Source organism: Lemur catta, chromosome 14, assembly GCF_020740605.2.
Source record: "Lemur catta isolate mLemCat1 chromosome 14, mLemCat1.pri, whole genome shotgun sequence".
Lineage (NCBI taxonomy): Eukaryota > Metazoa > Chordata > Mammalia > Primates > Lemuridae > Lemur > Lemur catta.
The window spans coordinates 27,510,899-27,533,620 of record NC_059141.1 but is presented as its reverse complement, the minus strand read 5'-3'; the positions used below and the strand labels follow the sequence as shown (position 1 = coordinate 27,533,620).

Genomic DNA, 22,722 nt, shown 5'->3' with positions numbered 1-22,722 from the left:
GGTTAGATAACCACTCAAGTCTCTTCCAAGACGGACATGTTCTCATTTCCTGAAATGCCATTATCATCCATGTTAATGATAAAGCATTCACATAGGGGACTGACACCCCATGAGCTGAGACGTGTGAGCTGTTGCCGTAACAACGGGAATGGATTGGTGCTTGAAGCTGCCATAGTTGTTGCTCAATAGCCCTGGTGTGTTCTGGCCTGGGTTAAACATAATCCGTGGAAGTGGACATCGAATGGGCCAAAGCTCTCAACCCAGTACTTGAATCTGACCTCAGTAAATCCATCAGGCCTGTAGTTTAACCACATAAACCAATAACCACAGATAAAGACAAAAAATGTTTAAGGATCTATCAGGCAGTATTATTCAGGCAACAAACCATTCACCCTCTACATGCAACTTCTAATATATCAATTGCTAAACCACGTAAGTAAAATATGCCCCCTGTGTGGTAGGCACGAATTCTCCCCTAAAACCTTCCATGTTGGGTACTAGGGTTTATATCACTGAAATGGAATTTCACCTCCCTTCATCATAGCAGCCCAGGCCTGCATACATGGGAATTTGTATCTTGGTGACAGCAAATACTTAACAAAGAGCTACAGAAATGAATCTGTTCTGTGGTCTGATGCACACTCATTAGTGAGTGATTACAAATAATGATTGTGTATTAAATACTTTCTCTTGTTTCTTTCCATGGACAGGTGCAAGTGTCTTACTGAACACTGATCATGCTTGGAGATGGGGAAATGTATGGTGGTTTCCTTTTTGCCTTTTGTCTCATCATCTGGCAGCAATGATTATTATCATCCAGCGCTTCCCAAAGTCAGCCTCACCCTAAATCCTTAAGGAAGCTTCACCTAAACTCTAGAATCACTCAACAAGACAGAACAACAAAGAAAAAGGGCTTCGGACTTTAAAGGGAACAGGACAGAGTTGTGTGCACATGAACACCCTCCCCCACTGCCACCCATTCAAGGTGATTTTTCCATCTCTTTGGGTCCATCTTTAGGACCCTTTCTTAGGGGGAGTGGGTAGGCCAGAAGTGTGCACAATAACACCACTTTATCACAGCAGAAGCTTGTGATTTAGCCCATTTGGCTGATACGAAGAGCTGCCTCTTCCTAAATCCACAGGAAGAATGGGCTCTTTCTAGGCCCTGCCAGTCACAACACTGCAGACAGACATCTCAGCAGCTGCAAGAAAATATCCACATTCTGAATTCCTGGCTGAGGTTTACCAATGTTTATTAGGGTATGTGCCTTCTTTTGAGCTAAAGGCCACAGAGTTATAGGCAACTCCCTCGAATTCTTTTATACAATGTACTGTGGCCGTTACTATTTTTCATTTTCCTCTTTCTTCTACTGCATCCTTCCCAATTTGAACTGTGCTTTTTACCAGTAGAGGGGTGGGTGGTGTTGTACTGAAGAAGCACGTGGGTGGATTTACTTAGAGAACCTGGGGGAGGTTGAGAGGGGGATGAAAGAGCAAACTCCTGTTTCTAGCTTATAAGGCACTGAGCACAGGAGTGGGCAAACTCTTTCTGTATCTCCCATGCAGCAGTGCTGGCTGGACTTGGCATTCATAAACTAGTGCTTGTGTAGAAGTCAGTCCCATTTTTTTGGAAAAGTAGATGAAAAGAGGAGTGATTGAGGCTTTGCCATATAAAAAGCCACTTATGAAAGTCCCAATCTTTGCTTCCAGTTACCAGATCATGTCACCTCTGACAGACATCTAGAATGTTTACTTCCCTCATACTTTTTGCCGAGCAAGAGCTAAGAGATTTAAAAGACAGGATTTACCTCTTTATCATCATGACGTCTTCGAATAAATTCTTCTGTGGATTCCAAGTAATCAGCTGGTATAAAATGCCTTGGTGATTCTGAATCTTCAAAACAACAGAGTAGAGTTAAAACAGGCAAAGATTTAGTGGGAAACCAGGTTGGGAAAAGATTTCACCTTTCATCTACTACAAATATCAAGTTTTTATAATCATTGTTGATTGATGGTCAATAATCAAATTCTGAAGGGAGAAAACTCAAATCTTCCCCCCACCCCTACTTTTCAGATTGACTTGTGAACTAGTTTGATACAAAGACAACTAACCAGAAGGCGAAAGGTGAGCAAAGAGGGAGGTGTCCCTACAGAGAGGCGTGCAGGATCTCACAGGGACAAACCGCACACTCGCACACACACGGCCGTCAGAGAGGCTGCCTCTCAAAAAACCACGGGGTGAGCAGGGGATCGGTGCAAACCGCAGGGGGCTCAAGAGTTCAAATGAACAGATCTCTCGGATGAGCTAAACGGCCAATTTTTCTTTCGAAACACAGTTTGGTGGTTAGTCTAAATGACATGGGCGGGGGAGGGGGAGGGGCTTTGTTTTTAAAGAAGTGCAGCCACTACGAGCCATGATCAGTTGCCAAGCAAAACAAACAGAAAACAAAGGACAGACCAGAAAGTGAACACCAGGGGCACACCAAGGGGGACAAAGCAAGCATGGTGGAGAGACGGGGGATGAGACTGGTCAAATACACAAAATGCCACCTCCGCAGGGTGGTGCCAGTTCACTGTGGGGGTTGTTGTTCCTGTCCAGGCCGTGGTCTGAGTGAGGCACAGAGTTCCCATTATTAATGGCCCTTGGGAAGTCCTCCGGGACCGCGGGTCTCTCCCGAGGGGGCTCTGAGCTGCGGCTAAGCCTGGCCATGGTGTGGCGGGACGACAGGCGTATGGGAACCAAGGGCTTCCCCGCAGAGAGGAGCTGGTCCTGGTGGGGCTGGCTGGGGAGGTCTGGCTTCTGGCCCACCGGGAGGCTGGAGGAGTCACCAAGGGAAGGCTGTCTGGGGTGGTGCTGGAGGGGCTTTTTCAACCGAAAAGGGAGGGGGCTCATTAGGTAGATGTTCCTGAGGAGGGTGCTCTTGTCCCCTCTGGAATCCAGGCGCCAGTCGGGCTGTCTGGGGGTCTGCTGCTGCTCATGCTTCCGGATGGTGGTGAAGCGGGTGTAGGAGGCTGGGCAGGTCCCCTTGCACTTGTTGAGGCGATGTTTGGGGAAGTCCCCGTGAACGCTGCCGCTGCTGCCCTCTCTGCTGTCATTGGAGGCATTTGAACAGTGGTCCAGGTCGTCAGAACAGGCGGAGAGGGGCTCAGAAGGCACGAGGCCCCTGAAGCCCAAGGTGTGGTCCGCCATATCGCTACACGCTGGGGAGGCATAGACCCCACCGGAGTTCATTCTGTCCATCTCCTTGGGATGGAGCTTGGTCGACTCGAGGAGGGACTCGGCTGAGCGGGCTGAGGTCAGGCCGCCCCGGGACAGCACAGGTGTGGGAGACTTGCTCAGCCTGCCGGACAGGTCCAGGGACGGCATGGACCGCGACCGCTGAATCAGCTGCTCAAAAGCAGTGATGCGGGAGGAGACGGTGTGCTTGGGGATGTGCTCGGAGCCCTCCTGGCTGGGGCCCAGCTCACCCCTGGCCAACGCCAGGCTGCTCCTTTCAAAGTGGGAGGCAAGATCCCGCACACTAGAGGAGGAAATGGATCCCAGGTAGAGGCCAGCTCGGTTGATCTGGTGCATGTCCCGATAGAACATGGTGAACTGCATCCCAGCCTTCCTCGAGAGAGGGCAGGGCCTCCTGGCGCTGGTGCTGTACTCCTGGAGGCTCATGGTGCTGCTCGACTTGCTGTCATAATCCCGCCGGGAGCGCATGAGCAGGTTCTCGATGCTCCCCCCCACTTGGAGGGGGAGGCCTCTTTTAGGATCATTCAAAGACACTGAAACACAAAGGTTCTCACAGCTCTGAGCCTTCTCTGAGGGCAACAGGACACTCTTCGGTTCCTGCAAAAGATTGCTGGGAGCAGAGAGCCTGGGTTTGAATTTGGAAGGAAGGATTTCCGAAATGCAGGCTTTCGCAGCTGACAGGGGCTTCTTGTGCTTACACACAGGGCCTAACGCACTGCTAGTGTTAAGTGTTCGGCTATGAACTGAAGATGAAGTAATCATGTGAGCATTCCCACCTTTACGATCCACTGGTAAGCATGCAGAATAAAATAAACACACCCATTAGGTTAAAGCTGAAAGCTGCTTAAAAAATAAAGGAGAGGTAACATGCTCATTTGTCATAAGGGCTTTTAAAAAATTTCCAGTCGATGTCCGGAAGCAAAATAATCTGTGCTGCAAAGCAGGTGCAAAGATGCAACAACAAAAAAAAGGACACCCCGCTGGAGTAAGGAATGGCTAAAGCTCAGCTAATTTCTAAGAAAAGGGAATTAGAACAAAAGAGAGAGAGAGAGAGATGCTTCATGGAGAGCAAGGTTGGGGGTTCAAAGGAAGGGAAAGTTCTAATACCAGAAAGAAAAATGGCCGGTGAGAAAACAGGGGCAGGAACATCGGAGGGCTCCAAGGCCTGGATATGGGTCTGGACAAGGCAGACGTATCCCCGTTGCTGGAGGTTCACCCGCTGCTGACGCTCAGTAAACGGGGTGGACGGGACACAGAGGCCTGTGGGCTTTGCCCAGTTAATTACCTTTAGTGGAAGCCGAGCTGGACGGCCGCTTGAGCCCACTGAGGCCCTGAAGAGGGATGTCACCACCTTCCAAAACGCTTTTATAAATCTGTCTCTCATTCTCCAAGCTAGCGAGATCCCCGGGAGCCCCATCAGATTCCCTCTTCACTGCATGGAAGTTGGAAGAATATATACTACGAACAAGGTCATTTTAAAGGAAAGAGAGAAAAGGGAGGGGAATAAAAGAATAGGAAGTTAGTATTTTTAACATTTTTCTAAAAAGTACATTACCTGTTGAGAATAAGAAATACGCTTCCTGACATCCTTAATCAAGCACTGTCCTTTCTCAAGAGCGTTCTTATTTAGATGCAGATTTCTACAGAGAAGGCAGGCCCCTGGGTCCCTGAATGCCCAGGAATCTTGTCCAAACAGCAAAGTACTCTAATTGAGATGACTGCATTTGTGCTTTAAAAGAATGATTCTGTGAAACACTGCCACTGGGGAGGAAGGGCTGGAGGCGGTCAGGCGAGGGCAGGAGGGAGGGGGACCAGTGGTTGCACACAAGATGGTGCAGGCAAGGACTCGGGTGGAGCCTCTGACATGGAGCCAGCCAGTGTCAGCTACTTCAAGGCCACTACTTGGATTGCTTTTCTGGGTTATTCTTCACAAGCGCTTTGGCTGATGGAATATTAAAATCAGCATTGAAAGGGAGAGGCCCAACTGTCTTGGGTCTCCAGGAAAATCCATGACCGAGTGAAACTGGAACGTGGGATTCTATGTGCTCTTAGCATCACAGCCCAATTTTGCACTCACTTCTTTCAAAGCCTGTGGTCAGAACCTTATGACATGTGTTATGAGCATAAACTATTGCTCATTTCTATCCTTCATTTATTTTCATCCTGTTAAAAATCACGGTATTTTTGCAAGTTATCACAAATTCTTTTTGGAATGGGGTGGGGCACACACAGAAAAGTTAAGAGCACTTACTCATTCTCTCCCTTCCCCTAACCCCACCATGCCCTCACCCAGTGACACACTGTCACTGACACACGTACACACGTATACATGCACACACACATGTGTACACGCACCGACACACACACTCCTCTCAGGTAAATGAATGACTCCTTTCCCACAAAAGTACATAGGCTTCCGCTAGGCTGCTTTTAATCCTACTGAACTCAGTTTACTGGAATCTATACAAATTTTTCAGCTCTGAAGACCCATAGCTAGGTGAAATTCCTTCACCCAATATTTTACTTTGGATATTATCTAATGTAAAGAACTTAAAGAATTATAAGAGTGAACACCCATAGCCCCCCACCTAGATTCTACAAGGGACACAAGTTGCATTTGCTTTATCACACATCTATCCAGTCTTTCCCTCTATCTAGCCGTCAACGATGGAATCTTTTTACATTCCACAGAGCCAGCCTTTCTTTCTGTGTGTGACCACAGCCTCCGAGTCCCGTGGTCACAAATGATGACAGCAATAACAACTCCACGTGCTGCGTGGTGAGGCTCGTCCTGTGGGGGAGGCTGTGCTAACTGCCCGGGCATCATTCTCTCTTTCATCCCCTCAGTCCTACTTCTGCCGTTTCTCAGATGAGGAAACGAGGCACTGAGAGATTCGGTAACTTGTCAAAGCAGGCAGGTTAGCAGAATGGCAGGGCTGGAACTTTAACCACACCGTTGGATGCCGCTGTTCTAGATATCACACTTCCCTAAGACCAAGGAAGAAGAGGCTCACACAACACAGGCCTCAGAGGGAGCTCAAGGATGCTCCAGTTCCGTTGACATCACTACCTCCAAATGTCACCTGTCATGAACACACCCCTAGGACAAGTGGCACCAGAACCCAGGAGTCAGAAATGAGGAAGAGGCGGAGACTTTGGCAGAACACTGTGATGTCTCCCTCAGAGCAGTGAAGTCCTCGGAGCAAAACTATTGCTTCTGGCACAGGTAGTGCCCCTCACAGGAGCTGCCACTTACTGAGCCTTACCTTGTGCCCACTCCAGGCTAAGGGCTTTACATGCCTACTTCAGGGCACCAGTAGCTGAGTCTCAGCCAATCACATCAGTAGAACTTCAGCCAATCACAGGCTGCCAACGGATCAGCCCCTGTCCATATAAGGCAAATGCCTCATCACACCGTGCCCAAATAAGGCGAACTCTGACCGTAACCAATCAAGCTGTTTCTGCAGTCACTTCCTTTGTCTGTCTATAAATGCTGTCTGCCCAAGTTGTTGGGTGGAGCTCTTTGAAACTCTGATTTTGAGGGCTGCCCAATTCATGAATCGTTCTTTGCTCAAATAAGTTCTGCTAAATTTAATTTGTCTAAAGTTTCTTTTAACAGGAGTGACTCCGACAGCTGCCTCCATCCTGCAGCCACTGCTGTCCTTTGAGCTGCCTCACCCTTGGTCAGAACTTCCGAGTTCCTCTTAAATCTGTTCTGTCGGGATTCTTGGCCATAACTGGCTGCCCGACCTCACACCTGCTCTACCTCATCAGCCATAAGAACTCACTCCACCCTAGCCACCTCACTTTCTGGCTTTATTCCACCCATTATCATCATTTTTTCCTGCTTCCCACCAGAACGAAAAACCAGCACTCAGGAAACCTCTCAGAATGAATTTGCTACAGCCAATTGTTTTCTTTCTGATACCAAAGCTAACAAAACATGCTTTTTCCAGATGTGTAACATTTTGCAACTGAGATACTCTTGTTTAAAAACAACAAGAGCTCTAGAACAATCTTTTAAATATATTATATCCATCAGCTCTTCTAATATTGGAAAGACAGATCATCTGTCCCACTGTACAAAAGGGGAAACTGAGGACCCGAGTATTTAAGGCATTTGCCCAAGATCACAGAGTTGTTGGGTCCAGGCTCTGTCCAGGTAGATCAGAGAACACAAGAGAAGCAGCCTTATACACCTAGCTAATTGAGAAAGGCCCAATCAGGGTTAGCAGCTTCTTATTATTAATACTTAACAAAACAAGTTAAGTTCAGAAGCTCAGCTCTGACCAGCCTGGATTGAACCAGCACAGAGAATTCAGACTCTGGCTGAGATGCAGAGCTGGCTGCTGAGTTTCAAGGGGATTCAACAAAAACACTCATTGGAAGAATCAAGCGAGAGAACAGAGCAACCATCCCAGGGCCAAGTGTTTCCACCAGGCTCTGGAGGCAGCGCACAGGGCCTGGAGACTGGCAGTCCAGTCCAGCTCCAACGAGGACTGCGGATCAGCTGAGGCAAACCAGCTCTGTTTAAAATCTGCAGTCTGTCTCTCTCGGCCTCAGTTTCTTTCATCTGCAAAACTAATAAGGCATGGTGAGACTGTCCAAGAAATTTACCTGCAAATCTGTTATCTGCACAGACCTTTCTCTTGAGCTCCAGACACATATATTCAACTGTCTTCTAGACATCTCCACCTGCATGTTCCTCAGGCATCTTAAACTCAACATGTCCCAAACCGAACTCAGTTCTATTCCTCTATCTCCCATCACCCAAGCCAGAAAGCCCGAGGAATCAGTCCCCTTGCTCCTCAATAATCAGCCACCAACTAAGTCCTGCTTGTTCCCTATCCAAAACACAGCTCACGTTAACCCCTTCACTCTCCACCTCCCTGGTTACCGCCTCACCCTTGCTCACCTACAACCTTGCAACAAGCTCACCTTCACTCCTTCAACCACCAGCCTCGACTCCCTTTGATCATCTCTGCAGATCACTGCCGGTGATATTTCTAGAAAATATCTCATTATGTCACTCCACTGCTCATTTATTCACTCAACAAATATTTACTGGGCACCTCTTAAGTGTCAATCACTCTCCTAGGTGGAGATTCAACAGGGGACAGAACAGACAACACTTTCCAGGCACACGGAGCTTACATTCATCATTCAAAACATTCGGTGATTTCAGAAAGGAAAAAGAAAATGTTAACTGTGGCTTTGGACGAGGGAGCCTAGAAATCCTCTAGAAGTTTCATCTTATAGCTTTTTATATCCTATGAAAGAAATTATTTATATTTATAATATAATGTTATTGTTATTTACATTTTATTGGCAGCTCCTCTATAAAGCCTTCTTTGACCCTTCCTCCTCCACAGGACAAGGGGTGCTCACTCCCTCCTGGGTCCCCTCATTACATTTACCACATTGGATTCTGGCTGTTTACAAATCTGTCTTCCCCATTACACTGCAAACCCCCTGAAGTCAGACAGTTTATTAACCTTTGCATGCCCGGTACCTAACATGATTAATAAATATTAGTGGAATAAAGGAGTCTATAAAATTAAATGCCTACATGCATATGGATTTTTGACACATTTGTAAGGTCCCGGAGAATCTCTAACGTTTCATATAGTTCTTCAGGTTATAATTTGTGTTTTGTTCTTAGATTAAAGGGAAACAGTGTTCTCTCTGGAGTACCACCACCACCTAGGAAAGAGCAGCTTGTTCTTGAGTGCCACCTGCTGGCCAAATACAGTAAAGCTCTTCGGTGAGATGCGAATCAACGCTGAAATGCTAATGAAAATGAGTAGCTCCCACTACTGATTTATAGATCTGATAATGCTATAAAAATAAAATATGAAATTGGACATACACTGTGATGGTAACTATAAAAATATATGTTATATATTTAGGGAAAGGATTGGTAGTTGTATTAGGATATTGGGATTATGGGTGAATTTCCTCCTCTCTGTTCCCAGGTTCTTTAAGTATTTGTGATATGTAATCAATGTTAATTAATCAAATTCTAAACTGCAGTCTGTCCAAGATATGAAAGTGGACTCAGAATGCCATCACTTCTCCAGTTGCCACAGAACTGTGAACTTAGGCCATCTTCTTCCCTCCTTGGGTTAGGTCAAGTCCTGCCAATGTTTCCTTCAATATGTCATTCCTGTCCGTCCAGTGGAGGGGGCCAGATTCGGTTCGCCAGTTGCCTGCCTCGGTGCTAAGCGAGTTGGATTCCAGTTAATTAAAATTTATAGATTCATTCATTTACTGAGCAAACGTTTACTGTACAATTCCCTTTGTGTCTGGCACCCCACTTAGGCTGGTCCCTTACCGATTCCAAATATGTAAAAATCTTACTCATTTGGACAAACTGGGAGAAAACCAAGCCTGATTACTGAAAAATCCCCAAATGGTAAAATCCAGGAGGAAAAACCTTATCTATTCCTGCCAAGTATTTCTCGAGAGCTAGGCTATGGCTGAAAAACAGAGGCCTTTGGAGACTTATTTTTAATGAAATAAATAAGAACGCTTGGTAAATTAACATTTTGAATACCTTTACAGTCAGTGTCTCAAAACAATTTGCTCTTTTAAGCATTTCCAGTTAGTTCCCTTTAATTCTGCTAACCCAATATTATAAATAGTTGCTTAAATACCTATTTTTGTGCGTTTTGTCCCCACAACTATTAAGAAGCTATATCTACATTCCTGCAGTAATACCTAGCGTAGTGCCTTGGATCCAGCAGAACTGGGGACTTCACTCGGCTGGCTGCCGGAAGCAGCCTTTTCTGCCTTGTGCATTTCAGGGAGATGGGAGTGGGGAGACAGATTAGGGAGCGGGGTTAACATGGGCAGTCAGGACTGCCAACGTGACGAGCTGAGAAGAAACAGGTGGCCTTGGGGACCAAGGAAAGTACACTGGGAGCTGTGGCCATGAGGAAGCCCTTTACCTGCAGGTAGCCTGAGGTCACCTGGCAGTCTGCACCTCTGAAAGCACATCTCTGAGACCTAGAGGACCTGCAACTTATTGTCAGCCTCAGAGCTGAAGGCACAGCGCAACTGGAAGCTCGTTAAAGGAGAGTGAGCCTCAGAGCCCAGAGTGCAGGGAGACCGGGTAGGAGGTCCTGAGCCTACACCTGAGCCCTGACGTCTCTCTGTTGTACTGGTGGCTTGGTCACCAGCCCCACAGTGGGTGCAAGAGACTTTAGAGTGGCCTTCTCTCAGGTGGGAACTGTCCTCTGAGGCAGGTAAATTTTCCTCTAGCTGCTGTCTTAATTTATCGTCTCGATTTCTTCTTAGGGTTCTGGGTACATTAATCATGATGCACACATATTTATAGAAATTAACATAATGGATCTAGCTAGAGCTTTTGAGCACTACGATAAAAGGGTTAAGGTTTTCCCATTTTTCCCACCGAAATACCCAAATCTCAGCTGATTTTCAAATGAAACTCCCCTTGCAAAGTCCCTTCCCTTGCAAGGTAGGGAAGACATGCCCCAGTGACCATAATACTTGTCAAAAAAAAAAGAAAATCCATACATTCAGCACCTTTGCTCATTATGGATGTACCCAACCCAAATGGAACAGGTAATAGATGTGCCTTTCCTCCTTGCCATATTTTGAAGAATGAGACATAGATGTGATGGTGATAAAATAAGGAAACGCTCCTACCACAACAAACGCCTTTCCCAAATTTATTGGGTGCAATAGGCACTATGGAGATGCAGGCCTTGCTCTCCAGGAGTTTGTAATTCATTTGCAATTATAAAAATACAAGAGTATAATTCAGCTGTATGGCAACAGAAGTAAGGGCCATAAGAGGTACTAACATGAGACTGGGTACAGGAAGGCTCAATTAGGGCCTATCTGAACAGGCTTAAATGTTTGCCGTTTACCATGTATGTAACAGGGGGTGAAGGTAGCACTGAAAATTTTCAGCTAGGATAACAGCTGCATAGCAAAGTACTGAGGAAGGCAATCTGCTGGAGGATTCGGGATGGTTGGGGGTGAGGAAAGGAGGTGGTTACCCCATGAAGAAGTGGGTGGGTGTGCACTTATCACCCAGGCAGAGACCTAAGAATTGGCATAAATGCACATCTCTGTGAGGATCAAGTAAGTTAGCCCCCACTCGGCCCCATCCTCCCCCCATGCCACCATCCCTCCCCCCATCTTTATACCAGATGTGGCCTTTCTCAGTCACACACCCACCTGTCCCCAAAAACCAGCAAGTGAGAAGTTTGATTCTAAACTTAGACAAATAAACACACATTCTAAAGGTAAAGATGCCAATGTGGGGAAAAGCTTATCAAAGTCGATATGAAACATCACAAAATTAATTTGTAAGAGGAAGAGAGAACAGCAGAAAAATAATTTGCAGACTACAATCAGATTGCTACTTACCACCAAACTGTGCATCATTTGAAGCCATTATACCGATACAAATAAAATACACTTTGGGTCCAAAACACAAGCTTCTCCCTTTCCCACTTCTGACATTTAATACATTCTGCCATGTAAACAAAGTGGAGTGGCAACTTACTATCCAGGAGGCTCTGGAGAAATTTCCGGAGTAGGGCTGACTGCTGAGCTCTGTAAATGTCAAAAAAAAAAAAAGAAAGAAAGAAAGAAAAAAAATAACATAGATGATTAATTTTGATTCAGACATTTTAAGCCAAGGGGAAAAAGAGAGAAGTCACTTTCCTTTTCTAATTCAGATAAGGGCCTCTGGGAGTCAGGGAGCCTGGATGGAAAGGATTTTGGTGCTGGTGGAGGGCGGTGCTCTTTCTCTGGGAGGAGAGTGTGTGGGCAGGGGGCTCTCCTACTCCTGGTCTTTTGTGTTTCAGTGGATGGATGCAGCCAAGGCTCTCTGGGCAGGTCAGGAGACGGCCTCCTGGCTCATACTTATTTTCCATCACTGGCCCCCACTGGGCCAACACACATTGGTGACATGGACAGCACACCCTCCACCAGCTTCTCCCCTGCCCACAGACCCCCCGCTGAGCCCACTGCAGATCCATTCATGCACCCCAAATGCCACATCCAGAGAGAGTGTCACCCAATATTTTGTACATTTGGTCCAGAACATACAAAAGTGCATTTGAAAAGACCACACTGTATTTCGGTAATTTACGTATGCATGCCTGCAGATTTAGAAGTGTGGCAATGGGGAGAAATGCAATTTGCAAAACTTATTAATGACCATTTCAGCATGAATAAGGGAATGCTTTATAAAATTACCAGGGCGCTATGCAAAAGAAAGAAAACAACCAAGAGCTACATGCAGAGAAAAAGTAACATAATTATGTAGTTTAGAGTTTCTGTTGTTGTCTTTAGAGAGAAAAATGCAAAGGGTTCAATATATCTGTTTTTAAAAATAATGTGGTAGTTGGATAAATCAATGTAAAAGTTAACCTTTAAAGATATTCCTATTTCTAATAATGACCATGTCTCTAATAATGATCATTTGAAGGAAAATAAGCCAGCTGGAGAAGAGACATTTGGGGAAAGGAGAGAAGGAGAGAAAGAAAACAAAGAGATTGTGAAAGAGAGAAAAGGAGATGACAGGGAGAGGGAGGCGACTCACCAACCTGGCCCTCTGCCTGCTGAAACCTGTTGGGCTTGTGTCCTTTCATTTCTGAGGGCACCTCTGCCCCAGGGTGAGGACTGTACCCCACAACACCCCCATTGTTACTCAGACAGGGCACCCCTCTTGCCTCCATGTGGATCCTCCAGCCCTTTAGGCTGCACCGTCTGGCCTGCCCAGCCTCTCCTCCTTGAGCCTCCCACCTCTTAGCACCTGCCCCATTCTGGTCTTCCACCTCCAAAGACCATGCCCTGGTCTCCACCTTGGAAAAACTTTCACACGACCCCCTGAGTCCTCTGGGAACTCCCCCTTCCTCTCTTCCGTATATGATCACATCTTTGCATTCAGTCTGCAGCCCTGCAGGATCTCCTGATTTTTTGCCACATACTCTAACTCCCATCAAGCACTCCCCCAGCAACCTCCAAGTCTTTAGAAACCTCTTAGTTGTCAAATCCATTGACCTTTCTGTGGAGTCCATCTCTCCAGACCTCCCAGAGCTCTGGGCAGTTCTCATCTTTCTTCTCTTGCTCCATCAGTTGCTTTTCCATACCTCTCTGAACTCTTCCTTCTCTGCCTCTCTTCTCCTGTTCCAAGTCACCCAGCATCCCAGTGGATAGTTCTTGGTCTCTCATCTTTTCCCCAACATGATCTGCTCTTCAGTCTTCCATCTATTCCCAGGGCTTCAATCATCACCTCTCTTCAGGTGACTCCAATCGACTTCTTAAGCCCTTGCCTCTTCCATGAGACCCAGTCTTAGAGTTCCAACTGTGTACTGGATATTCCCTGTATGGTACCCGACCAGCACTGTGAAAGTCAATTTCCTAAACCCACTTCCTCATCTTACCTCTGGCCTGATTTTCTTCCCAGCTTTCTTATGTGACATATTTGTATCCTCAATCTTCCAGCTGCCTGGCCCCAACCCTAAAGTTGTCTTTGTCTCTATCCCACCAGTTAGTTAAAATGTCCCACTGCAATATCCTTGGTGATCTCTCTCGCGTCCCCGCCGCCCCCAATGCTGGTGCACCATAGCGTGGGCTCTCACCACGACACGCCTGCCCTACCACAATCGCTTCCTTGCCCTTTAGACTCCAGTTTTCTTCTCCCTTCAATTCAGCCTCTCTAGAGCAATGACACTAATCTTCCTAAAGCACTTCCTGAATTATATCACTAGCCTGAGGACAGACCCAATCATCTTTAGCCATCTTTTCTGAGCCTCTACAATCCAGGGTCAATCTTTTTTCCCAAATCTACCTCCCACTCTTCCCACACTCAATCTCCTATTCCAGCTGAATTTGTCTTTTTCCTTGAATACACCTTAAAAGTGCACTTCTGTGATGTTCCAACTTCTCTCACCATGCCGCAAATGGATACCTCCTACTTTCGCCATGTACCTGAGTTCCATCCCCCCTTGAAGATCCTGGCTAACTCCTGAGAAGGCTTCTCTGATTTTCCACACAATTTCTCTCTCTTCTGGCACTTTGAGCCTATGCCATTCATTTAGCTCTTAGCAGGCACTGCTTGGTACTGCCAGAGTTCTTTTATTCATGAATGTCACTAAACTGTCAAGTTCCAGCAGGCAAAGTCTCACAGCATGTGTCATATACACTCGGGACGAATGGGCACCAGTTAACTGAACTGATGTGAAGATGATTCATGAACGTGTCAGATGCTTCTCTGTGCCCGCCTTGACCAGGCTCTGCCCGCAGGGCGGCTGCAGTTAGTTCAGTGGTTCTCCAGTTGCCTACCATCCGTGCATGGGTTACAGAAGCTCTCTTATTATTCTGGACTACTTTGTAAAAAGCACCTCTTGACTCATTTTTGGCCAACGTGTTATCTCAGACCCCCATCCTGTATCCCAGACCACTTTAGAACATAGCTGCGGCCACCATGCTCACTCCAGAATTAGCTGGTTCCTACCTTGGACCTTCAAACTCACAGTGGCTACACCTGGTTCCGGTCCCCACCCAGATTGGAAACTCAGCCCCCTAAGCCCACTCCACTTTCCCACCCCGTACCCGTCTGCCTCAGTGGTGGGCACATGACTTGCCACTTGTGCCTCCTCCAAGTTCTAAAGGAGACCCTGAGCCTGACCACTGGTCCTGCCAGCTCCCTCAGCCCTGCTGCCTCCCTGGACTCCTGATCCTACCTCCCCTGACCAGCCTGCAGCTCCTGGGCTTCTGACGCTCTCATCCTGCCCCCTCAGCTGTTGCCCATTCCTCTGGCTTCTTTTCCCCTTCCCTGGTCTGGTCCCCGGTGCTCACGTGACTTTCTATACGCGTCAATCAGGCTCGTGGTCCGACCCTCCTTGTCCTGGTTCTGTGTGAGTACAGCATGTTTCCACTTTTCCTGCTGCGCTTTGTGGACCTCCCTAGCCTCTTCGGCAGTGTCCACTTTCCTTTTTTATTTTTTTCTCTAAATATATCCTTTCCTTGTAAGAATCTCTTTTGTCAGGGAACTGCGGGGACAGTTCTGAGAACGTTTAGTTATTTATTTATTTTTTTAAGAGAAAGGGTTTCACTCAGTCACCCAGGCTGGAGCACAGTGGTGCAATCATAGCTCACTGCAACCCTGAAACCCTGGGCTCAAGCGATCCTCCTCCCTCGGCCACCCAGAGTGCTAGGATTACAGGTGTGAGCCACCGTGCCCAGCCCACATCTGGTTTTTCCCCCCTTGGAAATCCATTTACTGTGTGTATGTGTCGGGGGGGGGGGTAGGTGTGTCTGTCTCTTTCTTCCACATTCCCTTTAGTAAACCACATTTTGACATAACTCTCTTTAAAAATATCAACACAGGTTCAGTTTCAAACACTTGTTTGTGTCCAGGCCATCTGACCTCAGGAGGGCATTTTTCCACTGAGAACTTTCTGACCTGTCCAAGGACAAATACTACTACTCTGACAGCACCATGCACAGAAGAGGCACCCAAATCACTGTGGCTGTTTCTGAAAATGATCTCCGAGGTTGGTATCTCCCAGGGCTGCAAAAAACACAAGGAAATTGCCAAAAATGGCTCCCTGGACATTCAGAGAATGTACCAGAGGTGAAGGGAGGGAACTTAAAAGCGCCACCTCTTGAAAGCAGACAAAGAGAAAAGGTGGGGGGAGTAGTTGCAATCACCAACCACTGTGCACATATTTGAAGAATCCCCTTTAAGGAAGATGCCAAGCTCAAAAGAAATCCAAGCAAAAATTAACTCGGGTAGGGGATGAGGGTTGAGAAAGGAACCTAGGACAGGAGTCAGAAAGCCATGCAGCTTAAAATAACCAGCATAACCATCCGTCACCTCAACTACACCAAAATCATAGGACAAAGCAGGACACAAAGCAGAGCTTGGGAAGGAACTGATGGCATGAGAAAAACTAGGAAATACCTGTGGCAGGTTTGCACTGGGTGCTTTATTAAGCGTCTCCATGTTTTCTAAATCTGCCTCTAACTCTGTTTTGCAGAGGTTGAGATCTTTGTCTAGATTAGTCTGGTTCAAGAAAGAAAAGATGGGAAAGAAGGTTTTAGTTTAGAGGAAAGGGAAAAAGAATGGAAGGTTAAGTTTGAAAAATGAATTTTTCTTTTTTTAGTGTTATACTTTCATAAAGGCCAAGATGCCATGACTAAAACACAAGAGCTCACCAGAAATTAGTTAAAGACACGAAAACAGAGAATGTAACATTAGGCTTATAAAATAGAAACTCTAAAGTAATCAGCTTCAAATATCTATTCTACTTGCTATATAGAGAACTACAAATACCACAAAAAACCTACCTTTAAGGAAATACCTATTTTCTCTCTTTTCAGAGTATGGTGACTGTGATAAATACCATATACGTCAGAAGAATAAGCAATTGCTTAGAAAACCTCTAAACATTAGTGTATGTCTTAGAGACTTTGTTAAACAGTTTTATCACCAAGCGAAAAAAAAAAAAGTTATCACCAAGTTAAAAACAAAAAGTGATTTAAGAAAAGAAAACAAACCCACAACACACTCACACTAACCAAGGCTAGAGAGCACACACACAGTCCAACAGAGGAGGCACAGTGGAATTACCTTTCTATCCTCTCTAGGAAGGATAGAGCAGTCTCCAGGAGTATAATCCCATATCTTTTTGGGAGGCTGACGGGAAGCAGAGGAGGAAATGAAGAAATGAGCATAAAGACATAAAGACAAACATGGAGACTGGCTCAAACAGAGAGGGGCACACTAGGAGAACTGTATCAACACAGAGAGTGAACTCAAAAGCAGAGGGAGTGGGCACTCTGCATACGGGCACACGGCCACCTGCCCCGAGAAGGGGCTCTGAGGACTTGGGAGCTGGGACCACTACCTAGGAGGTATGTTTCTGTGTCTATGTCTCAAGAGCAAATCATTGTTGGATTCTAAATATTGAAAACTTAAAAAAAGCAGAAAAAAAGCATTAACGCAAATTTGAACAAAAATAGAAACTTTTAAATTCCTCATTGTTCTTTTCAAACTATGATTGACCCTGCAGAGCCTACATTTTTGAAGCAGTCGTCCCCTGCTGTAAAATTCATCGTGTGTTAACAAAGCTATGAATCTATAGGTTTGGCCAATGGAGGATAAGCTGAACGAAATGTGCCCTCTCTGGTTTGTGGCAATGAAATCTATGCACAAAATGGGTGTTAAGCGCATCAGACAATTTTATACAATTAGTTTTAAAATCTCCTTTTACAGTTTAACTAGACTTTGATAACACTGCTAGTACCTTCTCTCCTCCTTAAAGAACCGGGCTTAAACTTAGCATTTAAATAATGGACTGTAAAGTTATTTTCATTTTCTTTGAATTAGAGCTGCATTCCTTACATAGAAATCTTCCAAGAGTTTGTTAAAAGTTTAATGAGGGAGGGCTTCAGAGGGTAGGACATTCAGAAGTTACGAGGTACTTTGAACTCTAGAACCTCTCTCCCACCAAGTGGACCTTCTTGTTCTGCCTACTTAGCCTTCAATTTTCTTACATAATGACCTCTTGGATGATCAGAAATGAGATCATTGATAGCTCCAAAAATTTTGTATAAATTTCATTATAACCAACTCTATTGGAGCACTCAAATTGATTTACACTGTGAAATTTTGACTTGAGTTTACAGATAGAAATCATGTCAACTTCTGTAGAAATTACATGGAAAAAAAGAAGAAAAAGCTAATCCTTGAGCCTTTTGTACTAAATCTGCAAATAAAAAGTAATCTGATTCCAAGGTAAGTTCACACTGAAGGCAACAGGTTAGTATTGTCATCTCTGTACGTGTGTGTTTTGCGGTTTGTAAAGTTAAGTGGTATTAGAGATGACCATTCATCTTTAAGTACTTGATACACTTGGATTGTTCATCTGGGGAAGTAGACTTTTTAAAGTCACTTATGTTACCTCTACTCATTTCTATCTTACTGAAACAAAACAAAACAAAACAGTGTTTACAAATTAAATTGGTTTTAAGTAATCCTCTCCAAAATGGTTCCTTGAACCATTTGCTGTTCCATAATGACTTGTTAGAGTTAAAAGGCATCACAGTCAGGATCTTGCTAAAATTTCAGTTCATTTTGGGTGGCTTTAAGTGAAGGAGTTGAAGGTGAATGTCTAGTGTCAAAGCTCTGGCAGGCTTTACTCAGGAGAAGTGCTCCTGAGTTGGTGTGGGAAAACAATAGTAATGATGATGATCCATGTAATTGGGTAAGAATTTTAATATTATTCTGCTTCTGGATGGCTGAAAAATTTTCCAAAAGAACTTCCAAGGTCTACACCACTTTTACTTATGTCTCTTACTCTTTTGTCGCAGAGCAGTTGGGGCAGGAAGAAAATTGAAGAAAAAAATCTCTCTCTACCACAACTTCTTCCCAAACTCTGTGGGTTCAACCAGATAAGAAGCCCACTCTCAGGATGTCTCAGACCATAAGGGACTGCTCATCTCGGGCTGCTCCTCGGGATACAGGCATTGATTATTTTGGCAAGTCCTCAAAAGCATTATCTTTTAAAGTAAGACCTACACAAAAAAGATCAGCCCCATCAGAAGGACTCTCAGGTTTGTGTAAGGAACACACATGGCTTCAGAGAAAATGCCATTTTGGAAAAGCATCTCTAAGTTTATAAATAATTAAGAGGCGGTTAGAGCAAGGGGTCAGGACACAAGGTATAGGAAGTCCCCAATATACAACTGGACTGTGTTCTCAACATTTGTTTTCAGTAGTTGTGTGGTACTCAGACCAGAGTTTTCAGTAGAAACAGTGTTAATCTATCAAGCCACTCATAGAGTCTATTTAATACACGCTGGCACTGAAATACTTTCTATAAAAAATTATTTGCAATGATCGATTTAGTAAAACAAACCAATCACAATCAAGTAGAAAAAAGTTATCCCATAATATTTCCTAAATTTGTGGATTCTGAAAGGGACTTCAAAAATCAATGGCATGGACTCTTTATTAAACATAATTTAAAACTAAAGCTTTTGCTCTCCTTGATGAGAGTATGGCATTATTGTTACATATACCAATCATGGTGGGGTTTTTATTGTGTGTGTGTTGGGGGGGTGGAGAACCACATATATCAAAAGGTTTTTTTGTGTGTGAGATAACTGAGCAGGTTTTAAGAAAAAGAACAGAAAAACTGTTAGGATACTGTTAAATATTTGCATGTGGAAAAGATTGCCTGAGGTAGACTTAATTGATATCTGAAAGGTGAACAGCAGAGAAAAAAAGGAGAGAAGGGAGAAGACGAGGTGTGCACCAAAGCTTTGGGGAGGAGAGAAGAAAGGTGGGTGTCGGCTTTCGGTTAGATGTACTCTCTCCAGAGGTCACTAGGTGGCGCTGTTCACCTGCGATAGCTCAGCCGCTATCCCGGGACAGCGTCTAGGGGGGACCAGAGAGGGAAAAGCTGGCCATTTGCAAGTCTGGTGCTCCTAACTCAGAAAATGCCTGAACTTTCCAACAAAGCTCAGCATTGCTAAATCAGATTAGCAATTCCAGAGCACCAGCTTAATTTCTCTTTGTTTTCATGTTAATGAAACATAGACAGCATGGAATTTAACATTTTATTGAACTATATTTCCTGTCTGCAAATAAAACTATCATCCCAAACCACAGTAATTCAAAAGCTGGATTCAATGCTTAAGGTCTCATACAAACATCTAATAAAATGTTTTTATACACTTAATTCTTCCACCTGTAAATTCTTTTTACAGCTGTAATAATTAAGACTTTTAAGTAACTACAGTTTTAAAGTCAGTTTCCAGTCATTTCCAGTGGAAGGAAGAGCTCAATTCTCTCTTCCATTTGATATTCCTTTGAGTGCAGGCCTAAGAAAATCCTCCTTTAAGTGCCAAAAGTCAATTTGTACCAAAGCCAACTCAGAGATGTCATGGGGAAGACTAGGCTGAACACTAAATAAGCTGGAATTCCAATCTCCCGTCTCAAACTTTGGGAATATTATCCTAACTCATAGAAATCATTCCCAAAAGTCACCTATAATGGGGTTGTCTTTGTGGGTCACATCAGCATAAAGAAGCCCTAGGAGGTGACCACTTCCCTTGCATTTGTGCTTTTAAAAAATGCTGTTTAAAGCAGCGCTGATGCTGGCTGTCTCAGTGCATAGTGCTCTTTCCTGCTTGTCTCTAGCAAGCCATAAAGACTTTGGTCAAAGAAGTGAACCAATAACCAAAACAATGCCATCCACAAGGCATGTGGTATTTATCGTTACCCGCAGGAGGTCCAAAGGCAAGCAATGATCATTCGGTGTCTCTCTGGGATATTCTGTCAAGACATTCTTCCAGAGCTCACTGTCCTTTCTTGGTGAAGCAAGCAAAGGAAAGTTCACAGGTTGTAGTGAGACTCTCCTACTGTAGATAACCAATACAACTGTTCCTCACTCCCTGAATTCTTTAAAAGTAGATCTTACTCTTTAGCAGCAACAATGCACCAACAGCATTATTTTAAAAGGTGTAAAGCCACTGAAGCTATTAAACTTACCGGTTTCCCAAACTCCAATTCCGAAAAGAATTTATACCAAGGTTCATTCTTTAAATCTATCTCTTCTGGGCTTATATCCCGACTCTACAGGGGTTGGTGATAGGGAAATGGAAGAAAGAGAAGGATAACATTATGCAAAGATTACGTAGGAACAGGCCAGTAGAGATGCAGTGGTTTCCCAGTATATGTAGCAACTGCATTCAATAGCAGTAATCATCTGTTTTTACTGATATCAGCAAAAACAGGTGGGAGAGGATGGGTTTATAAAAACAGGGAAACTGAGGCAGGTAGCAGTCAGTGAATCATTTTCAGGCCTAAGGCAGAGGCAAATGGACTGTATATGGAGAACTCTGCACCACACTGCTGCCCTCCACAACAAATCTGAATATGGGCACAACAGCATCCCTTAATAATTTTCAGTATTGTGGAAGAAAAGAAAGCCTTTATTTCCTCTTTACAAAGAACTATTAGTTACAAGAAATGACCTGGTGAGCACACCAAACATTTAGCCACTTATGCCAGCTGAGTAGAGCAGTTTTTACAGGCGAGTATAGTTTTAGTAATTATTTGCAAGGCTGCCTTAAGGTTTTCAAAATAAACACAAATACTGACACTTTATTAAAGCCAATTGGTTAATACTGCATCTTTAATGGCACATGAATAGGTGAGAAACCATGTCCCGTACACAGTAAAGTGAAAGATAATATAAGTAAAAACAGAGGACATAGTGAAAACACATTTTAAACAAGCATCCATGGGGGATGAATACAGACAGAATATACTTTGTGTTCTAATGAATACATGTTAAAGAGCCAGGAAAAAATAAAGTGAAGGAAAAGCTGGACAAGACAGATAACAGAACAGGGGTGAAAAAAACTCCTGGATCATGTTAGAAAAATAAGTTAGATTTCTCACTTTATATAACTCTAAGAGCTATCACACAGACTGATAATTTGATTCCATGGGATGTAATATTTAATCAAATATGTATAAAGTTCTGGTACCTTACTCTGTGGAATAACATGTGTTCCTAGAAATAATTAGTGGGAAAATGAATGCCTGGAAAGCAAATCAGGTTTTTCCTTTAATAGATACGTTTACATTAGACAAAAGTATCTGAGGTTCATGATTTTTTTTTTTTTTTTTTGACACAGAGTCTCGCTCTGTTGCCCGGGCTAGAGTGAGTGCCGTGGCATCAGCCTGGCTCACAGCAACCTCAGACTCCTGGGCTTAAGCGATCCTACTGCCTCAGCCTCCCAAGTAGCTGGGACTACAGGCATGAGCCACCATGCCCGGCTAATTTTTTGTATATATATTTTTAGTTGGCCAGATAATTTCTTTCTATTTTTAGTAGAGACGGGGTCTCACTCTTGCTCAGGCTGGTCTCGAACTCCTGACCTCGAGCAATCCACCCGCCTCGGCCTCCCAGAGCTAGGATTACAGGCGTGAGCCACCGCGCCCGGCCGAGGTTCATGATTTAAATTCTTATATGCATATATGTTTCAAAAAACTTTGACAATCACAAAAAAAGAGATATGGTTGTTTTCTACAATAATTTGAAACATAAAATGTACACATTTTCTACTGAGATTGAAAACACACAAGGAACTTCAGTACTTCCAGGCTTCAACACCTGAGGAAGCTGTTGCCACGTCTCGTGCACAGCTCTGTAATGCTACTACTTTACAAGGCAGGTCTTCCTGAATGCCTTTCTTCATGCAGTTAGCAGCCCCTCTGCAGCCTGTAGAAATGGCTGCAAACTTTCTTAGCGATCTTTACCAACCCCTTCTTCTTCTAAGACCCTTAGAAGAATCTTTACCACTACTTCCACTTTTGCTAGGTAGAGGAAGATATGGATATATGGCAGAGAATCTTTCTTTAACTGAAATTAAACTATGATGAACTCAGAGGGAAATATATATGGAAACACAAGGTC

The 22,722-nt window shown here is 44.4% G+C and overlaps 1 protein-coding gene across 50 annotated transcripts in view; it reads right to left on the bottom strand.

The window, feature by feature from the left end:
• SORBS1 (sorbin and SH3 domain containing 1) overlaps positions 1-22,722 on the bottom strand; it is a 220,411-nt gene that overhangs the window by 35,236 nt on the left and 162,453 nt on the right. For 27 of the 50 annotated variants that reach the window (XM_045569093.1, XM_045569092.1, XM_045569103.1 and 24 more), the window contains 6 exons: positions 20,787-20,870; positions 16,860-16,925; positions 16,191-16,292; positions 11,778-11,827; positions 4,524-4,696; positions 1,809-1,894 (listed from right to left, as the gene is read on the bottom strand). In XM_045569093.1, coding sequence (XP_045425049.1) covers positions 1,809-1,894; positions 4,524-4,696; positions 11,778-11,827; positions 16,191-16,292; positions 16,860-16,925; positions 20,787-20,870 — 561 coding nt within the window. Of the gene's footprint in view, positions 1-1,808; positions 1,895-2,550; positions 4,027-4,523; positions 4,697-11,777; positions 11,828-16,190; positions 16,293-16,859; positions 16,926-20,786; positions 20,871-22,722 lie in introns of all 50 variants that reach the window. The other 23 variants (XM_045569105.1, XM_045569123.1, XM_045569127.1 and 20 more) reach the window with 4 other exon arrangements.